This window comes from Passer montanus, unplaced genomic scaffold, assembly GCF_014805655.1.
Source record: "Passer montanus isolate IOZ18808 unplaced genomic scaffold, ASM1480565v1 scaffold114, whole genome shotgun sequence".
Classification (NCBI taxonomy): Eukaryota; Metazoa; Chordata; class Aves; order Passeriformes; family Passeridae; genus Passer; species Passer montanus.
In genome coordinates this window covers 695029-712646 of record NW_024358058.1, presented here as the reverse complement: position 1 = coordinate 712646, position 17618 = coordinate 695029, and the positions used below count along the sequence as shown (strand labels likewise).

Below are 17618 nucleotides of genomic sequence, written 5' to 3'. Positions count from 1 at the left end.
CATGCTTATCTCAACGCGCTAACAAACAGTGAAAAGCAGCTTGAGAAAGGAGGATCAACTCAAGGATTGATAGTTTCAACCAAGGGAAGCTGGACATCACTGGTATGAGATTTACAGTCCTTACAATTAAAAGGTGGACCCACATCTGTAATCTGGATCTCACCAACTGGGAAATTTCTTTCTTCTTTTGGAAGCCGGACCCCACCATGTGGGGATACTCCTTTCTGGGATACATCCTGAGAAAAACTAAATCACAATAGTGTATAGAATTGTGATGTAAAAATTTGGAATAGAAATTGCTGAGAAAGCTTATGAGTACCCCTATAAATACCTGTAAGCCCCAACTGTTGTTGTGCAGGTGGAGGGAAAATTCCCCCCACTGTACCCGGTGCTGTATTGCTCATACTTTACCATATTAATTAATAAATTGATTGCTGCTTGAATATTGGCCTAGTCAAGCTTCTCATTTACAACAATGGGCCCCACTGGGGGGGCTGGGGACAGTGTGCGGGGAGTACTGGGGTCACTGGGACTCTGGGGTGGCTACTGGAGTCATGGGACACCCCCTCCTGCGTGAGTACTGGTGTCACTGGGACTAGTGTGGGCTTCCTTGGGCACCTGGGAGCTCCTGTTGAGTAGGTGCTGTTGTGACTGGGACCAGTATGAGCACTACTGGGGGCACTGAGACCCTCTGGGGAGGAGTGTGAGGGTCACTGGGACTCTGTGGTGACTACAGGCATCATGGGGATCCCCAGCTGTGTGAATACTGGAGAGGCTGGGAGCAGACTGGAGGTCGCGAGAGACCTCTCCTTGTGTATTTAATGGAGTCACTGGAACCAGTATGGGCTGTACTGGGGTGACTGGAAGCAGTGCTGGGGTCACTGGGACTCTAGGATAAGTACTGGTGTCACGGGTACCCCCTGCTGGGCGGGTACGGGGGCTGCTGGGAGCAGGCTAGCTGAGCCAGAGGGTCAGCCCTGGGGTGGCACTGCGGTTCCTGGGGGCGATGGGAACGCACTGGGGTCACTGGGATGGGGCGGCGCCGGGACCCGCCGTCACGTTGCCCCTTTAAGGCGCTGTTGATGAGGCCCCGCCGCTTTGTGGTTGCCCCTTTAAGATGCTGCCCTAGCCACAACACTTCCTCGTCCCCACGCTGGCTGCTGATTGGTCGGGCCGCCCGCAGCGCGCGCGCGCCGCGCCCGTCAGCGCCGACCCCCCTTCCGCCGCTTCCCTCTGACGTCATCACACCCAGCCAACCCGCGTCCGGCTGCCCTCCGCGAGTCGGCGCCGAGCGGCCAATCGCGGGCCGTGCGGCGGGAGCCTCGTTTGCATAATAATAGAGGGGCGTGGTCAGGTGAGCGGCGGCGGCGGCGGGTCCGGACCGGGATCCTGTGAGGGGAGGGGATCCTGTGTGGGGATATCCTGTGGGGGGATCCTGTGGGGGATCCTTCGGGAGGGGATCCTGTGTGGGGATATCCTGGGGGGGATCCTTCGGGAGGGGCGTTCCTGGGGGGATCCTGTGGGGGATCCTGTGGGAGGGCTGCTCCTCTGGGGGGGATCCTTCGGGAGGGAATCCTGTGGGGATATCCTGTGGGAGGGGCGCTCCTGAGGGGATCCTGTGTGGGGATCCTGTGGGGATATGATGTGTGAGGATGTGTATGTGGGGATCCTGTGTGAGGGGCGCTCCTGGGGGCTCGGGGAGTCGGGGGTGGAGGGCGGGTTATGGGAGGGAGCCCTTGGGGCGCTGCGATGGGACCCCAGCAGGGAGGGCGGGCCCTGGGGGTGCGAGGGGCGCCGAGTGTTGTGGGGTGCAGCTGTTGGGCTGCCGTGGGTCTCGGGGAGGGGGGCTCTGCCGGGCAGGGCTCAGGGGGCCGGGGGAGGAGCCCGTGGGAGCTGCGATGGCAGCCCAGGGAGGGGTGGGTCAGTGGGAGCAGGCTGGAGCTTGTGCCGGGGTCCTGGGGGCTGGGGCAGGTGGAGAGGCCAGGGAGGGGCTGGTTAGGGAGGAGATGCTGTTCGGGGAGGGGTCCTGTGATTTCCCCACGAGGGAGACACCTCTGAGGGGGGTTTGGCAGGGGCACCACCACCTGATGACAGTGCCAACTGTGCTCTGCCCACAGCGTGCTGACCGAGAGCCCTGCCCATGGCCCACAGCACCAAGCAGCCGTCTGCCGCCCTGCTGTAAGTGCCACCACCTGCCACCACCTCCTCTGGCCACCCTGTTGTGTGTCAGTGCCCCTGGTGAAAGAGCAGCAGAAACTCCGAGGGTGCTGGCACTGCCCAGGCTGCCCAGGGAATGGTCCCGGCCCCAAGGCTGCCAGAGCTCCAGGAGCGTTTGGACAGCGCTGCCAGGGCTGCTCAGGGTGGGGCTGTTGGGGTGGCTGTGCAGGGACAGGGGCTGGGCTGAGGGTCCCTTCCAGCTCTGGGTATGTCATGGTTCTGTGATTCTAAGCATATTGGGAGATCAGAAGCAGCAAGGGCTGAATTCCTCTGAGATTTGTGCTGTCCTGAGTTGTCCTTGGCCCTTCTGATGCAGGGGCTGGTGGGTGGGGAAGCGCCTCAGAGGTGGAGGGAGGTGAATGCCAGAGTGAACTGGCTGAGGAGGAATCTTGCCTGAGATTACTTTTTAAAGCATCCTTAGGCATTTGAGGAATTCGGATCACAAGGGGGGAGGGTGATCTGTCTGGTGCTGGAGAGTGTCACAGTGTTCCTGGTGAACATGATGATGCTGTGCACATCACTGGGAACATTGCTCTTGCAGCTGATAAAGCCAAAGGCTGGCCATGACCCTGCACAGCCTCAGAGGGTTCTTTTTCCCCGGGAGCTGGAAGAAGAGGTGGTCTCACACCTTCCTGTAGGGCTTTTTGTGAACGTGGGGGTTAGGGCACTGGTTGCCTCTGGTGCTGGTGGAGGGACTTGTCCCATTTTTTCTTCAAGAGCCACTGCAGTGGCAGGCTCTGTGCTGGGGGCTTACAGAAGGGGCCTCCTGAAATAACTGCAAGGACGGCTTGTCTGGGTGATAAATGGAGAGCCATAGCTTGGGGTCTCTTCAGGGATTGGGATTTGCTCCAGGTGAATGATGTGGCAAACACAAGGGAAATCCCAAGGTGCATCCTGAGCAGGTTGGGGTCGCTGTGGCTTTGGCACATGTCTGAGGCAGGGCTTGTGTTTGGGCCTGGACTGGTTCCCAGGTCTGGGGACCTGCTTGGAGCCCAAGCGAGCATCACTTGGTGATACTCAGGAGCCCTTTGTGGCTCCCCTGACGTGGTGAGACATTTCCAGCAGAGCAGGAGCTGCTTTGAGGACCCTGGGGTGTGAATGGCACAGGGCTGGGGGATGGAGCCAGCTGAAGGAGTTGCTGGGGGGCTTGGGGAGCCCCAGGGTGATGCTGTGGTGGAACATGGAGGCTCTACCCACCCGGGGTGCTCGGTGGGGCAGGGAGGCTCTGCGTGAAGCAGCTGCTGATCCATGAAGCCGTGGCAGTGACCTGGGGACAGGGCTGGGCCCCGCAGTGCAGCCACTCGAGGTGTTGGGGAGGTGTCCCAGGCAGCACAACCTGCTGGGGTGGTTGTGGCTGGAGCAGCTCAAGCAGCACCCTGCCCTCACCCTCTGCCTCCAGGGCTCCTGGGGTGGGGGTGATGCTTCCAGGTGGTGCCCCTGGCACCAGGATCCAAACCCCTGCAGCTCCTGCTCCCTTGCAGAGTCCCTTGGGACTCCCCACCAAGGTGTGTCCCAAGCCCAGGTGACAGGCAGGGGTGTGACTGTCAATGTTACCTGACCCCAAGAGCCAAGCTCCATCCAAATGTCCTTGAGGAGTCCCAGGGCTGCCACCAGACCTCAGGGTGGCTTTAGTGTGCAGGGCTGCCCTGCTCACAGTGCTGGGCTCTGCTTCAGTGCCATCTCTGCTGCAGCCTCCCCTCATGGGAGCAAGGGCTCTGTGGCTGGTGCTGGGTTCGGGGCTCTTTGAGTCAGGGGGTTTGGGGAATCTGGTGAGTGTGAGCTCATGCTGCTGGGGGATGTGTCACTGTTGGTCCCCATGGTGTCCCAGCCCTCTCTGATGGTGCTCTCTGGCTGCAGACATGCCACAGGCAAGGCTCAGCATGGGAACTTCCTGGTGGCCATCAAACAGGAGAAGGGAGAGTCGGCGCGGGTGGGCGGTGAGAAGCCGGAGGAGGAGGTGAGTCCCAGAGCCTGTGTCCCTTCTCACACTGTCCCTGGGAGTGGGGCCCAAGGTGCCCTGCCTGGGGCTGTCCCTGCCCCTCCGCTTGCCCTGCACCAGCCCACGTGAGTCTGTGCTGTGGCCGCAGGCAGGGAATGGCTCAGACTTTGCCTTGAGGGCTGCATGGCCCAGGTGGGCCTGGGGCTGCTCTGTGTCCCACTGATGTGATGGCTCTGATCCCTGACGGGCTGTCCCTCCCCCATGGGTGCCAGCCGGTGAAGAAGAGGGGCTGGCCCAAGGGCAAGAAGAGGAAGAAGATCCTTCCCAACGGCCCTAAAGCCCCCGTGACGGGCTACGTGCGCTTCCTGAACGAGCGGCGCGAGCAGATCCGCACGCAGCATCCCGACCTGCCCTTCCCAGAGATCACAAAGATGCTGGGAGCGGAGTGGAGCAAGCTGCAGCTCTCAGAGAAGCAGGTACTGGCCCCCAGGGGAGACCCCCCAGGGCTGGGCAGCTCCAGAGCCTGCTCCCCAAACCCCTGAGCTTGCTCCAAGAAAGGTGCTGGGGAGTGGGAGCTGGGCAGGAGGCTGAGGCCCTCTGTGACCCCCCAGCGGTACCTGGACGAGGCGGAGCGGGAGAAGCAGCAGTACATGAAGGAGCTGCGGGAGTACCAGCAGTCAGAGGCCTACAAAATGTGCACGGAGAAGATCCAGGAGAAAAAGATCAAAAAAGGTGGGTTGTGGGAGCAATGGCTGCAGGATCCAGCCAGGTGCTGCCAGAGCCTTTCGGGGACATGAGGCTGGGCCCTGGGTGACCTCCTTCCTCCCCTGCAGAGGATGTGGGTGCAGTGGCCGTGAACACCCTACTCAACGGGCACCCGCACAAGGTAAGGCCCTGTCAGATCTGCTTGTGTGTGGGGAAACTGAGGCACGTCACACTGCTGGGCTGGCTGCAGGTGTGGGTGGGCAGAGGGAGTCTGGGGCTGTGAGTCCCAGGTTCCTGGAGGGGTGGGAGACAGAGCATAGCCCTCCTCCCACCCCATTGCCAGACAGGGCCAGCCCTCACCCTGTCCCGGTGCCCTCATCAGCCTGGCCCAAGGTGTTGGGGTTCCCTCTGGTGGGCTCAGCCCTGCCCAACCCCTCCCTCTCATCCCTCAGGCTGGTGAGTGCAGCGACACCTTCTCCACCTTTGATGTGCCCATCTTCACCGAGGAGTTCTTGGACCAAAACAAGGGTAGGGGCTCTGGAGGGTCCTTGGGAAGCTCGTGGGGAGGGACCAGGTCCTGGCTGGGGCCTGGGCATTGGTGACACAGAGCGGCTGGGGAGAGCCGTGTGTGGGCCGGGGTTTGGGTGGAGGGGCTGTGCAGCGTCTGTCCCCACACACGGGGCTGTCCCGCAGCCCGGGAGGCCGAGCTGCGACGCCTGCGCAAGATGAACACGGAGTTCGAGGAGCAGAACGCCATCCTGCAGAAGCACACGGAGAGCATGAACTGCGCCAAGGAGAAGCTGGAGCAGGAGCTGGTGCAGGAGGAGCGGCAGACCCTGGCCCTGCAGCAGCAGCTCCAGTCTGTGCGGCAGGCCCTCACTGCCAGCTTCGCCTCCCTGCCCATCCCTGGTGAGTTGGGAGCAGCTGTGGGGCCCCCGAGCTGCTGGGACCCCTGCCTGGGCAGAGGGGCACTGAGGGGGACCCCCATCTCATGCAGGGGAGCACTGGGGCAGTGGGGTGGTGGTAAGTGCCCATCTGCTGCTGGGGTGGCATCCTGCAGCACATGGGGAGCTGTCCGGGAAGCCCAGGGATGTGACAGCCAGCTGGCTTCCCTGTCCTGGGACAGGGCAGGCTGGGATCCCTCCTTCTGTGGGGTCACATTCACAGCTGCACCCCAGATTGGCCCAAATCCTTGTGTTCCTGGGCTTGTGCCACTCCAGGAGGTGGCATCTAGTGCTGGGATCCTTCTGTAGTCCCCAGCACATGAGCATGGTGGGGTGGGGACCTGCTAGTCCTGCTCACTGGGCTGTCACCTCACAGGCACTGGGGAGACCCCCACGCTGAGCACCCTGGACTTCTACATGGCCAAACTGCACAGTGCCATTGAGAGCAACCCCCTGCAGCACGAGCCGCTGGTGCTGCGTGTCAAGGAGATCCTGTCCCGGATTGCCAGGTGAGCGCAGGGCTGGGAGCGTGGCACAGGTGTCCCCATGGCACTGCCAGGCTGAGCTCCAGCTGGTGGTGATGGGAGCTGAGCAGGAAAGGTGCGGACAGCAATGGGCAGAGATGGTGCAGCTGCTCCAGGGAGCTGTGGGAGAGTGCAGCCCAGTCCCTGAATTCAGGAAGTGTCTCCATGTCCAAAGATGCTGCTCTGTTGGAGCAAGTACAGGGAAGCCCACAGAGATGCTCTGGGGCTGGAGCCCCTCTGCTCTGAGCCAGGCTGGCAGAGCTGGGGCTGCTCCCCTGGACAAGAGAAGGCTCCAGGCAGAGCTCAGAGCCCCTGGCAGGGCCTGAAGGGGCTCCAGGAGAGCTGCAGAGGGACTGGGGACAAGGCCTGCAGGGACAGGAGCCAGGGAATGGCTGCCAGTGGCAGAGGGCAGGGCTGGATGGGAGATTGGGCAGGAATTGTTCCCTGGCAGGGTGGGCAGGCCCTGGCTTGGGGTGCCCAGAGCAGCTGTGGCTGCCCCTGGATCCCTGGCAGTGCCCAAGGCCAGGCTGGGCAGGGCTGGGAGCAGCCTGGGACAGTGGGAGGTGTCCCTGCCATGGCAGAGGGAGGAGCTGGATGAACTTTAGGACTCTTTCCAATCCAGACCATTGTGGGATTCTGTAACTCAGCTGTGCTTTTCTCCCTCCTCAGTGAACACTTGTGAGAGGACCAGTCCTTCCAGACCCCGGACCTGGCTGGACCCCGTGCCTGTCCCTTGAGCTCACTCAAGGGACAGTCTCTGCAGAGGCTCTGGCTGCTCCCCCTGCCCCTTGCACCTTCCTGCAGCCGGGACCCCCAGCCCAGACCACCTAACCCACGGCTGCACCAACTCCAGGGACCTTGAGCTTTGGGGGACAGGTGGTGACAGGGCTGAGAGCCCAGCTGGGGCAGAGGGTCAGCATTGGCATGAGCCCCCCTCGCTCTCCCCTGGGCCCCTAGCCCTGCCTTGCCAACCAGGGGCTCCCTGAAGCCTGACTGGGGCAGGGGAGGCGCTGGTGGGTTTGGGTCTGGAGTGAACACAGCCCTTCAGGGTGAACTGGGGCTGTGGGGAATGGGGGCAGTGGGGGGACCCCTTGGTCCTGGTGCTGCCTCCTGTCCCCTGGCCAGCTTGGGAGCCTCTTGGTCCCATCCCTGCAAGGACATGAGGGCAGTTCCTTCCCCCTACCTGCCTCAGCTTTTATTTGATGTGTGCCTTCAGCCCCTGCCCCTGTCACCCTGCTTGGCTCCCCTCCTTCCCCTCTGTATATGGGACCAGGCAGCGAGCTCCTGACAGCAATAAAACTCTTTGGGCCAGAGGGGAGCTGGAACTGTGACCCCCTCCTAGGGAAGGGAGCAGGGGAGAGCTGGGACTGACCCCCTGCCATGGACCCTGTAGCAGGGGAGCTGTGACCAACCCCTTCCTGCTTGTAGGGACCCTGGGTGTGCTGCACTGGCTTTTGCCTCCTGCCCCTTTTGCCTGAGCCCCCCTGCTCTTGTGGGACCACTGTGCTGGCAGCCGGGGTCGGGCTTGGTGTCCCCGGGGCTGCCTGTCATTAATCTCAGACTGTGTAATTAGAGAGTGTCTTATTTTCTTACTTAGCACTACATGGGCCGGGGGCCGGGGTGTTCCCACCCCTCCCTCGCTTGCCGGGCCTGCGCTGTGCATCTGCCATTTGCCATCTCCTGCTGCCGCTGGGCTGGGGATGGAGATGGGAGCAAATAAATGTGGGAGAAAACCGCTCTGGTCTCTGTGTGTCTGTGCTCAGCGGGGGCTCTGGAGCTGATCCCGGGCTTGCTTGTGGGGTGGATCGGTGGGTGACGGCCCTGAGCCCATCACTGCAGCCCCCAGCCCCGGCCTGCGCTGGTGCTGCTCGGGGCGGGCTCCTCCCGTCTGGCAGAGCTCACCCGATCCCCGCGGCTGCCCTGCGCCACCGGCTCAGGTTCCCGGCTGCGGGGCTCACCTTACGGCCGGCGGGGAGCCAGCCCCATCCATAATTCAGCAGCGCCGCAGGGATGCAGCGGGCGGGCAGGCACGGCCGGCAGCCCCCCGAGGGCGGCCCCATGGAGAACGGCGTGGGGCAGGAGCCGGGGACCCCCGAGCCGCCCGGCCCCGCCGCCCCCCGGGCCCCCCGCAGCCGGCCCCGGCTGGTGTTCCACACGCAGCTGGCCCACGGCAGCCCCACGGGGCGCATCGAGGGCTTCACCAACGTCAAGGAGCTCTACGCCAAAATCGCCGAGGTCTTTGACATCTCGCCCACCGAGGTGAGGGGCTGCGGCCCGGGGTGGGGTCTTCGTGCCCCAGGCAGGGACACCCACCCTCAGGCACTGTCTGTGGCCTGTGCTCCCCCAAGTCCCCAGATGCTTGCAAATGTAGTCCCCAAAATTTTCTGCAAGAGTGTTATGGCCTCAGGGTCGTATTGGCTCCTCTGGGGAGGGTTTGGGGGCTCTGTGCTTCAGTTTACCCTCTGTATGTGGCAGGGAGCCATGGCTGCCAGTTCCTGGCTGATTTCAGCTGCTGGAGCTGGGGGAAGGTGGGCAGGGATGGGGCAGTGCAGTGTCCCAGGCAGGCTGGGGGTCCCTGGGCCCCTGTTCTAGCAGTGCCCAGATCTGACCAAATCTCCCTGCACTGGCCGTGGCTCCCCTGACACCTCTTGCCCTACTGGGGCATCCCCAGTCCCTGCTGACGGGGTTCCCCGGGGCAGATCCTCTTCTGCACCCTCAACACGCACAAAGTGGACATGCAGAAGCTGCTGGGGGGACAGATTGGCCTGGAGGATTTCATCTTCGCCCACGTCCGGGGCGAGACCAAGGAGGTGGAGGTGACCAAGACAGAGGACGCGCTTGGCCTCACCATCACAGACAACGGGGCTGGCTACGCCTTCATCAAGGTGAACCCCTGGGGAGCAGCCTGGGGCTGGGGCAGCCCTGGGGACCGTGGCCTGCAGGTGACATGCCCTGCACATCCCCCCGGCACCAGGCTCCTCCCTGACTCCCCACATCAGTCCTTCCCTGGGCCATCCTGGCCCCGGGGATCTCCCCTGCCCTGGGGATGTTTGGGGGGGCTTCCCTGCCTGACCCGGCTACCAGAGGGTGTGGGACCACTGAGGTGGTTGTGTGTGGGTCGGGATGGGGGCTGTGTCTGACTGCCCCATTGTGCCGTGTGGTCGCTGTGTCCCTGTCCCGCCGTGGTCCCCAGAGGATCAAGGAGGGGAGCATCATCAACCGGCTGCAGACAGTGTGTGTGGGGGACAGCATCGAGGCCATCAATGACCACACCATCGTGGGCTGCCGGCACTATGAGGTGGCCCGGATGCTGCGGGAGCTGCCGCGGGCTCAGCCCTTCACCCTCCGCCTGGTCCAGCCAAAAAAGGCCTTTGGTGAGTTGGGAAGGTCCCCCTGCTCCTGCCCTGGGGACCCCGGGATCATCCCCAGCCCCCTGAGGCCCTGCAGTCCCTCCCCAGTGACCGGGTGCCTGCCAGGGTTCACTGCCCCCTGTGTGCACCCTTCTGCATCCCCACTATGTGTGTGTACCCCACAGCCCTGGGGCACCCACGGGGGGGTTCCCACACCTGCTCGTACCCCCATGGGCACCCCCTTGCTCTGTGAGTGTTGTCCCGAGCATCTGTGAGCACCCCATAACCACGAGCATGCCCACCCTGCACCCCTGGGTGTCCCTGACACCCCCCCCATCGCACCCACGGCTCACCCTGCAGTGCCCCCGGGGGGCTGGGAGATGGCCGGGCACTGAGCAGCGAGGGGTGGGGATGCCCGGCCCTGCCTGTGCCCTCACCCCCCGCCCCGGGGCACAGACATGATCGGGCAGCGGACGCGGACAGGCAAATCCCCGGGCGAAGGCAGAGCGGCCAGCGGGAAGGAAACGCTGCGGCTGCGGACGCAGGGTCCGGCCGTGCTGGAGGAGGGGGTAAGGCCCACCCCGAGTCCCCCACTCTGAGCGTCTGGCTGCTCACCCTGTGCCAGGGTGGGGATCAGCATCCCCGTGGCCCTGGGTGCTCCCCGTGCTGCCCGGCACTCACCCCGCGCCTCGCCCCCAGCCCAGCCCCCCCGAGGAAGAAGCGGCCCGGCGGGTGGATGATCTGCTGGAGAGCTACATGGGCATCCGTGACAGCGAGCTGGGTGAGGAGGGGCCTGGACCCCGACCCAGAGCTGACCCTGCCCCTACCACTGACCTGCCCTGACCCTCACCCCCACCCCAACCCTGCCCTAGCCCCTGCCCCTTCCCCAGCTCCTGCCCTGCCCCAGCTCCTCCTCCTGCCCCAGCTCCTGCCTCTTCCCCTGCTCCTGCCCCAGACCCCGACTCAGCCCCTGCTCCTGTCCCAGCCCCTCACACTGCCCTGACCTCCCTCTTCTCCCCGACAGCCTCGACGATGGTGGAGGCAGCCAAGGGCAGCCCTAGCGTGGCCCAGCTTGCCCAGGGGCTGGACTCGGTGCTGGGCGAGTTCGCCTTCCCCCAGGAGTTCGTGGCCGAGGTGTGGGCAGCTGTCTGCCATGCCAAGGGGGATAAGGAGTAGCTGGGGGGGCAGGTGTTTCCCCTCACTTTTGTTCCCTCCCCATGCCCCCACCTCACCCCCCCCCCCATCTGGGGCTGAGGTGCTGGTGGGGGTCCCCATCCTGTCCCCCACACCCTCCTGAGCAGCACCTAGATCTGTCCCTTGGCATGGAGGGCAGAAGGTACCCAACCCACCCACCTTCCTGAGGATCCCCCTTGCACACCCCCCAGATGTGGTGGGCAGCAGCTGTGGCTCATTAAAAGAGAGACAGGAGGAGAAGGGCTGCCGCTCTGATTGTCAGCAGTGTGGGTTCCCCCCAGGTGCCCTCCCTGGGCCCCCCTCGGGTGGTCACCAGCAGGCACCAAGAGCTGCACCAGCTGTGCTTTATTGGGGACGGGGAGGGGGAAGCAGCCCTGTGCCCCCTGACAGCCCCTTGGCTACGGGGCTTGTGAGGGGGGAAGCCCCTGGATGCAGGTGATGAGGATCCAGCGTGGGTGAGTGGGGCATGGCCGTGTCCCCCTGCCCAGTGCCCGTCCCCAGGGTGCTACTGCAGGACGGAGCCGGCGGTGAGCTTGCGGGGCAGGGAGGGGCTGAGGGAGACGATGGAGGGCCGGGGGGGCAGCCGGGGGTACACGCGCTGCAGCACGGCCCGGCGGAACAGGATGTACACCCAGGGGTCCAGGATCTGGTTCCAGGTGACCATGCGGATGTAGATCAGCAGCATCTCCTGCGTGTCCGTGGGCAGCACCTGGGCCTGGCCAGGCAGCTGCTGCAGGACCATCTGGACAATGAAGATCTGGGGAGAAAGGAGAAAAAAGTGTCAGTGGAGGATCTGTGAGCTGCCCCAGGATGGGGAAGTGATGAAGGTCAAGGCACTGAGCCCCTGGGAGGAGCCCTGGCCCGGTTCGGGGCACTGCTCTGCCTGTCACCAGGGGCCACCTCGGGCTGCAGAGAGGTGGCAGGGGGACAGCAGCAGGGGAAGTCTTACCAAGGGGACACCCTCAAACCTGGGACCTCACTAGCAGGGACATGGAGGGGACACAATGAAAGCTGGGACCTCACTGTGAAGGGTGGGGGACACCAAGCCCCAGGAGGGACACTGGAGGGAGGTGGGGGGAACACACCAAGACTGAGACCCCACAAGGGGGAACAGGTGACACAAAGACCCTCACAAGGAGGAACAGGACAGACACAGAGGGGTGGTGATGAGGCACACCAGGACAAAGGCCTCACCAGGAGGGGCATCCAGCAGATGGTGGCGATGATCATGATGCCCACGAGCTGCACCATCATCTCCACCTCGCTGTCGCGGCGCCGCTGCACCGACTCGCGGTCGTGGTAGACGCGGCAGAGTGTGACCACACTGACGGTGTTGAGGACGAAGGAGAGCAGCACGGAGAGGATGCCCAGCAGTGCAAAGAGCAGGCAGAAGACGACGTCGCCAGTGTTGGGCAGGAGGGTGAGGAAGCACCAGGAGCCGGGGAACTGCAGCGTGTAGCGCCCCAGCCCGAACACCGGCAGCAGTCCCAGAAAGCAGGAGAAGCCCCACACCAGCCCCACGATGGCCCAGGCGCGGCGCTTGGAGAGGCTGGTGGAGCGGGAGAAGGGGCGGTTGATGCCCAAGAAGCGCTCCCCGGCCATGGTGGCCCCCAGCAGCAGTGGGCACTGCCCGAAGAAGACCATGGAGAAGCCGAGGAAGTTGCAGAGGTGGCAGCCAGGGTCGACCTTGGCCCAGGAGAACTTGATGAAGTGGTAGGGGATGATGACCGAGGCTGTCACCAGCAGCCCCATGAAGTCTGTGACCACCAGCCCGCAGAGGAAGATGAGGAAGGAGGAGCGGGCCTGGCTGGAGAGCTTGCGGGAGGAGCTGACCAGGACGCAGAGGGCAAAGAGGTTGGAACAGAGGCCGATGAGGCCGAAGGCCGTGGAGAACCAGGGCGAGGCGATGCTGTTCTGTGCGCTGGCACGGCCATCGCTGGCATTGAACACCCCGAAGCACGAGTCCTGCCCGGCCGTGCTGCTGTTGGGGGGCTCCATGTCCCGCACCCCCTGCATCCCCTCCTGCTCCTTCCAGCAGCCTCAGGCACCCGCCTGGCTCTGCTCCATGGCTGCAGCTCCCGCCGCTGCCGCACCAATCCCACCTCGGCCTGCAGGGGCAACACAGGGAATTTAGAGCTGCTCCCTGTGGCCAGGCCCACCCATCATCCATCCTGAGCCTGCAGACACGGGCTCCTCCAGGGGCTGTGGAGAGGGACACCAGGGTGGGACCCCAGCCCATGGAGAGGGACACCAGGGTGGGACCCCAGCCCATGGAGAGGGACACCAGGGTGGGACCCCAGCCCACGGAGAGGGACACCAGGGTGGGACCTCAGCCCATGGAGGGGGACACTGGTGTGGGACCCCAGCCCACGGAGAGGGACACCAGGGTGGGGCCCGGCTGGTGCCGCCCCGAGGTGCAGCTGCAGAGGGTGCCAAGGGCTGCAGCCCTACAGCTGCCGGGATTAACTGTCCCGGGCCAGGAGCCACGTGGGGCTGCAGCCTCGAGCCTGAATCGCAGCACAGCGGGTGCTGGGGGAAACTCAGCTTTGACAGCCTGGCTCCCTCCTGCCAAAGATCCAGAGATCCTCCTCCATAGCCAGAGATCCCTGGGCCATCAGCCTCCATCACGGCGGGGGACACACTCTGAAGGATGCAGGCACAGAGTGGCAGCACCAGGGCATGATCCTGACACTGCCTGTCCCTGAGTGTAAACCCCTGGCTCATTGTAAAGATGCCCCATTGCTCCAGTGTGCTGTTGAAACCTGAGGTACAGGTTTGAGACTGTGCCTCAACCCTGGCACTGTGGCCAGACCACAGCCAGTGTGGGTGACCGACCTGCTCTGCCTTCCTGGCAGCCCTCACAGTGGGAGCTGTGGGTTTGTCACCAGGACAGGGTGTGACAGGGATGGCTGTGGTGGTGGACAGCCTGGTCAGTGCCACTCTGCCTTGCTTGGGCCGAGAAGCATCTGGAAATCATAGAATCATGGGATACCCTGAGTTGGAAGGCACCCACAAGGTTCATCAAGTCCAGCTCCTACATGGCCCTCCACTGCAAATTAGTCGAGGCTGCAGAGGGGATGATGTGGGACAGGACAGAGGCACGGCAATAGTGGGGACTGGACAGCCTGGGACACAGACCCCCACAGGGACCACACCCCTCCTCTCCTCCTGGGCCCCATTTCTCCAGGCTGTGGATGTTCTTGCCACCCCACTTGCCCCAGCCCACCTTCCTGGCTGACATGGTCCTCAGCCCAGTGCCCCACTAGAATGCCCAGTGGGATGCCCAGCCCTACCCCAACACGCCATCCCTGCAAAGTCCCCACTGCGGTGCTCCTCCCTTGTGCAGGGTGGCACTGCCACCTGTCTTTTGTCCCCCATGGAAGTTAAACCTCACAGCAGCTCTGATCATTGCCAGCCCTGGCTCTGGGTCCCCACGCCGTGTCCCTCAGCCAGACACCCCTCAGTGCCAGCCCCTCTCTGGCCCTGGAGCGAGGGTGACACACACCCTGATCCCACAGCCCGGGGGGCTGGCATGGGGCCCGGCATTGCGACATCCTCTGGGGCCCCGTCCCGGTGCCGCCCGGGGCCAGGGCCGGCTCCCTGCCCGTGCCCGGGGCCCCGGGAGCGGGGCAGGGCCGGGATGGCGGTGGTGCTCGGCCCCGTCCCTCTCCCGTGCCGTGTGGGGGGCTGGCGGAGCACGCTGGTGAATCACTGCGAGGGTGGGCCTGGTTTTTCCATGAGCCGAGAGTGAAAACTCGCCGCTGTTTGTTCTCACTGGTCCCCCAGGGACCGCCTCAGCCCCAGAGGCCGCGGCCCTGCAGACACGGGCTGAGGCCTCAGCGTGACATTCTGAGACCCCGAGGAGCCACCAGCCTTTGCCATGTCCTCTGAGAGGTGACAAAGTCACCCCTGCCCCACCGTGGTGCCACAGGAGTGCCTGGTGTGCCAGTCCCACTCCAGCTGTCCCTTGCCAGGTACCTGCCCACAGTGCCCAGGGTGCTGTCCCCAAACATGTTCCCTTGCTCTCAGGGTGCTCCCTCTGCTCCCTGGGGTCCAAGAGCCCCCGGGGCAATGCTGCCCTGCTGTCTCTGTCACCTGGGTGCTCAGGGTGCTCCTGGCTGCCTCTGGCTCACTGTGGCAGGGTGTGACCCCTCTCTACAGTGTCCAGTGGCAGGGGGGTCTCCCTGCCCTCCTGGCACCTTGGAGGCAGCAGCCCCAGAAGCCCCAAATCCCACCATTACCTACATCCCCTCCCCGTCCTCCCTTCACCTCCTGCCCTGACAAAAGCACAGCCTGGCCCTCAGTGCCCTCTGCAGCCTGGACAGGGACCCCGGGGCTCGGAGGACTCTGGGCTCGGGGGCTGAGCAGCTGGGACCCCCCTGGGCAGAGCTGCCTCAGCCGGGAACAACACTTAGAGGGAGTCAAATATTTACAAGGGGCCACTCAGCAGCTGCAGGGCTGGGAGTGAGGGAACCCCTTCTGTGCCAGAACACACCAGTGCTGCCCCCAGGAAGGGGCTCCTGTCGGGGGTAGGAGGTCCCCACTTGCCCATCACAGGCAGCCACTGCAGGAGGATGGGTGTGGGGACAGCAGGTCCTACAGAAGAGAAATCCTGAGCCCAGGGACTGCCCCCACTGACCCCCTGTGCTCGAGTTTGGGGGTCTGGACCCAGAAAAATGGACATGCTGTGGGAGCAACGTTTGGCAAGGTGCTGGGGTAAAATCCCAGAGGAGAGGAGCTAGCTCTAAAACGTCCTGTGGGGCACTGGCAGTGGGGTGGGGGGCTCCTGGCAGCACCGCAGGTTTGGGTCCTGCTGCAGACACACCAAGGCTGCCCTGCCTCTGCTGGGCACTGCTTCCTGCCCTGGCCACATCCGAGGGCAGGGAGGGAAAGGCAGATGGGGAGTGCTGGAGGCTGCTCCTTATCAGCTTCTGCCCCAGCCTGCTGCTTCCCCAGGCTGCCCCAGGCAGGACTGGGCATGGGGCCTGGACAGGGCTGGCAACATCAGGCCGGGGTGGGGCCTGGGAGAGGCACCACACACCTGCAAAGGGACCCCCAAACCAGACAGCAGTGACTCCCCCCACACCCCATGGTACCCTCGAGTGGGGTCTGCCCCTGGGTGTGGTGCTCAGCCACAGGGCAGCCGTGCAGAGGAGGCTGCAGGGCGTTTGCATTCACCCCTTGTGTTTGTGTTTATCCCTCTCCACTCACTGGAGCTCTCCAGGACAATGACCTTCCTGCATGGTCCCTTCTGTTCCACAGCCTGATGCCCCTGGTGCAGGTGTCCCACAGGACAGTGTCACCTCTCAGGGATGGGTGTGGTCCCACTGCCACCTGCCTCCAGCCTGGGGCTCGGGGGTATCAAATCAGGTCCAGGTCATCAGCCAGGACAGGATAGGCCATGGGGATGAGACTTGGCAGAGCATCAGTTCCTCCCTGGACCCACAACCATCACAAGGACCTGCTCCTGAAGAAGTTGGCCTGGCCTAGAGCAGAGACATCCCAAGGACACCCAGGACAGAGGACACTTCTGGGAAGCAGTGACACACGGGATGGGTCCTGCCAGGCATGGTAACTGTCCTCGCCGGGGTTTTCCCTGTTCCTGCTGTGGCCCAGGGCAGAGGTCCCCTGCCTGACTGGGAAACAGCTGGCACCATCCCCATTCCAATCTCCATGACCCGGGGCCGGGCAGGTGGTGGCTGGAGGAGCAGCCTGGTGTCCTGGAGTGCAGAAGCTGGGGCTCGGCAGCCCTGGGGCACCAGGGCCCCCCGCCCTGGCTGCCTCCGCCCGTAGCGTCGCGGCATCTCGAGGGCTTCAAGGCTGCTGGGCCGCCCACTCCGACAGCTCGAAATAGACCCTTCCTTTCCCGGCCCTCTCCCGAGCCTTTCCTCGTCCTTCTCCGGCTCTTCCCAGAGGAGCCAGCGGCACAGGCTGGGACCGGTCCCGGCGGGGAGCCCCGAAAGCAAATCCTGCTTCCGACGGGAGGCCGAAGATACGCCTGTCACGGACCCTCGGTCCCGGGGACAGACAGACAGTGGGGGGAGCGGGGACACCATGTGTCCGTCCCCCACCATGGGGTCTCCGCTTCCCCTCCCTCGAAACGCCCCCGGTCCTCGGGGCTGCGTGCGAGCCCGGCGGCTGAGCCGGCCGGGAGCGCCCCGAGAGCCCCGGGAGCAGCTGGAGACCCGGCCGCCCTGCACAGCCCCGGGAGCCCCGCACAGCCAGCCCGGCGGTCTGTCCGCCCATCCCGTCTCCGTCCGTCCCAGCCTTCCGCGCTCTTTGTCCCTTGGCCCCCTATCTCTCGCCCCTCTCTACGCCTCCCTCCCCGCGCAGACCCGAGCCCTACCTCGCTACCCGGCTCCGCTCGGCTCGGCTCGGCTCAGCCCGCTCGGCTCAGCCCGGCTCGGCTCTGCTCAGCCCGGCTCGGCTCGGCTCCGCCGCGGGGCGGGGGAAGGGCCGGGCTCGCCGCGCCCCCCGGAACCGGCCCCGTCCCGCTTCGCTCCCTCCCGGCTCGGGACGGGCCTTCAGGCGGGGGCGGCCCCCGGCCCCACCGCCCCCGGTCCGGGCAGCTCCCCGGGGATCCGAGAGCGTCTCTCGGTGCAGCCCCCGCGGTGCCGGAGCCCAAAGCCCCCCCGGCCGTTCGGGGCTGCGCTCCCGCCCCGTTACTCGCTCGTTTACTCGAGTAAAACTCCCTGACAATAACCCGGGCAGGCTTGAGGCGGGTCCAGCAGCGCGGGCGTCCCCG

The 17618-nt window shown here is 64.5% G+C and overlaps 3 protein-coding genes across 5 annotated transcripts; 2 read left to right on the top strand and 1 right to left on the bottom strand.

Annotated features, from left to right (window-relative positions):
• Window positions 1-1298: 1298 nt before the first annotated feature.
• On the top strand, window positions 1299-8066 carry HMG20B (high mobility group 20B). 2 transcript variants are annotated; one of them, XM_039696859.1, is made up of 10 exons: window positions 1299-1354; window positions 2118-2178; window positions 4075-4174; window positions 4429-4632; window positions 4768-4888; window positions 4990-5042; window positions 5314-5389; window positions 5555-5770; window positions 6182-6314; window positions 6999-8066. In XM_039696859.1, exons 2-10 carry the CDS (start codon window positions 2141-2143, stop codon window positions 7009-7011), a joined length of 954 nt encoding a protein of 317 aa, XP_039552793.1. In that variant the 5' UTR covers window positions 1299-1354; window positions 2118-2140; the 3' UTR covers window positions 7012-8066. The 2 variants fall into 2 exon arrangements, with proteins under 2 accessions (XP_039552793.1, XP_039552792.1); XM_039696858.1 differs by having other exon boundaries at window positions 1344-1391.
• Window positions 8067-8339: 273 nt separating this feature from the next.
• GIPC3 (GIPC PDZ domain containing family member 3) lies at window positions 8340-10855 on the top strand. Its single transcript, XM_039696860.1, has 6 exons — window positions 8340-8588; window positions 9029-9214; window positions 9523-9703; window positions 10136-10248; window positions 10379-10460; window positions 10704-10855. The coding sequence occupies exons 1-6, from the start codon at window positions 8340-8342 to the stop codon at window positions 10853-10855; spliced, it is 963 nt and encodes a 320-aa protein (XP_039552794.1).
• Window positions 10856-11221: 366 nt separating this feature from the next.
• On the bottom strand, window positions 11222-17275 carry TBXA2R (thromboxane A2 receptor). Of its 2 annotated transcripts, none has more exons than XM_039696855.1 (3): window positions 17220-17275; window positions 12068-12981; window positions 11222-11630 (listed from the first exon to the last, which is right to left on the bottom strand). In XM_039696855.1, the coding sequence occupies exons 2-3, from the start codon at window positions 12887-12889 to the stop codon at window positions 11379-11381; spliced, it is 1074 nt and encodes a 357-aa protein (XP_039552789.1). In that variant the 5' UTR covers window positions 12890-12981; window positions 17220-17275; the 3' UTR covers window positions 11222-11378. The 2 variants fall into 2 exon arrangements, with proteins under 2 accessions (XP_039552789.1, XP_039552790.1); XM_039696856.1 differs by lacking the exon at window positions 17220-17275 and adding an exon at window positions 13709-13841.
• Between the last annotated feature and the right edge of the window lie 343 nt (window positions 17276-17618).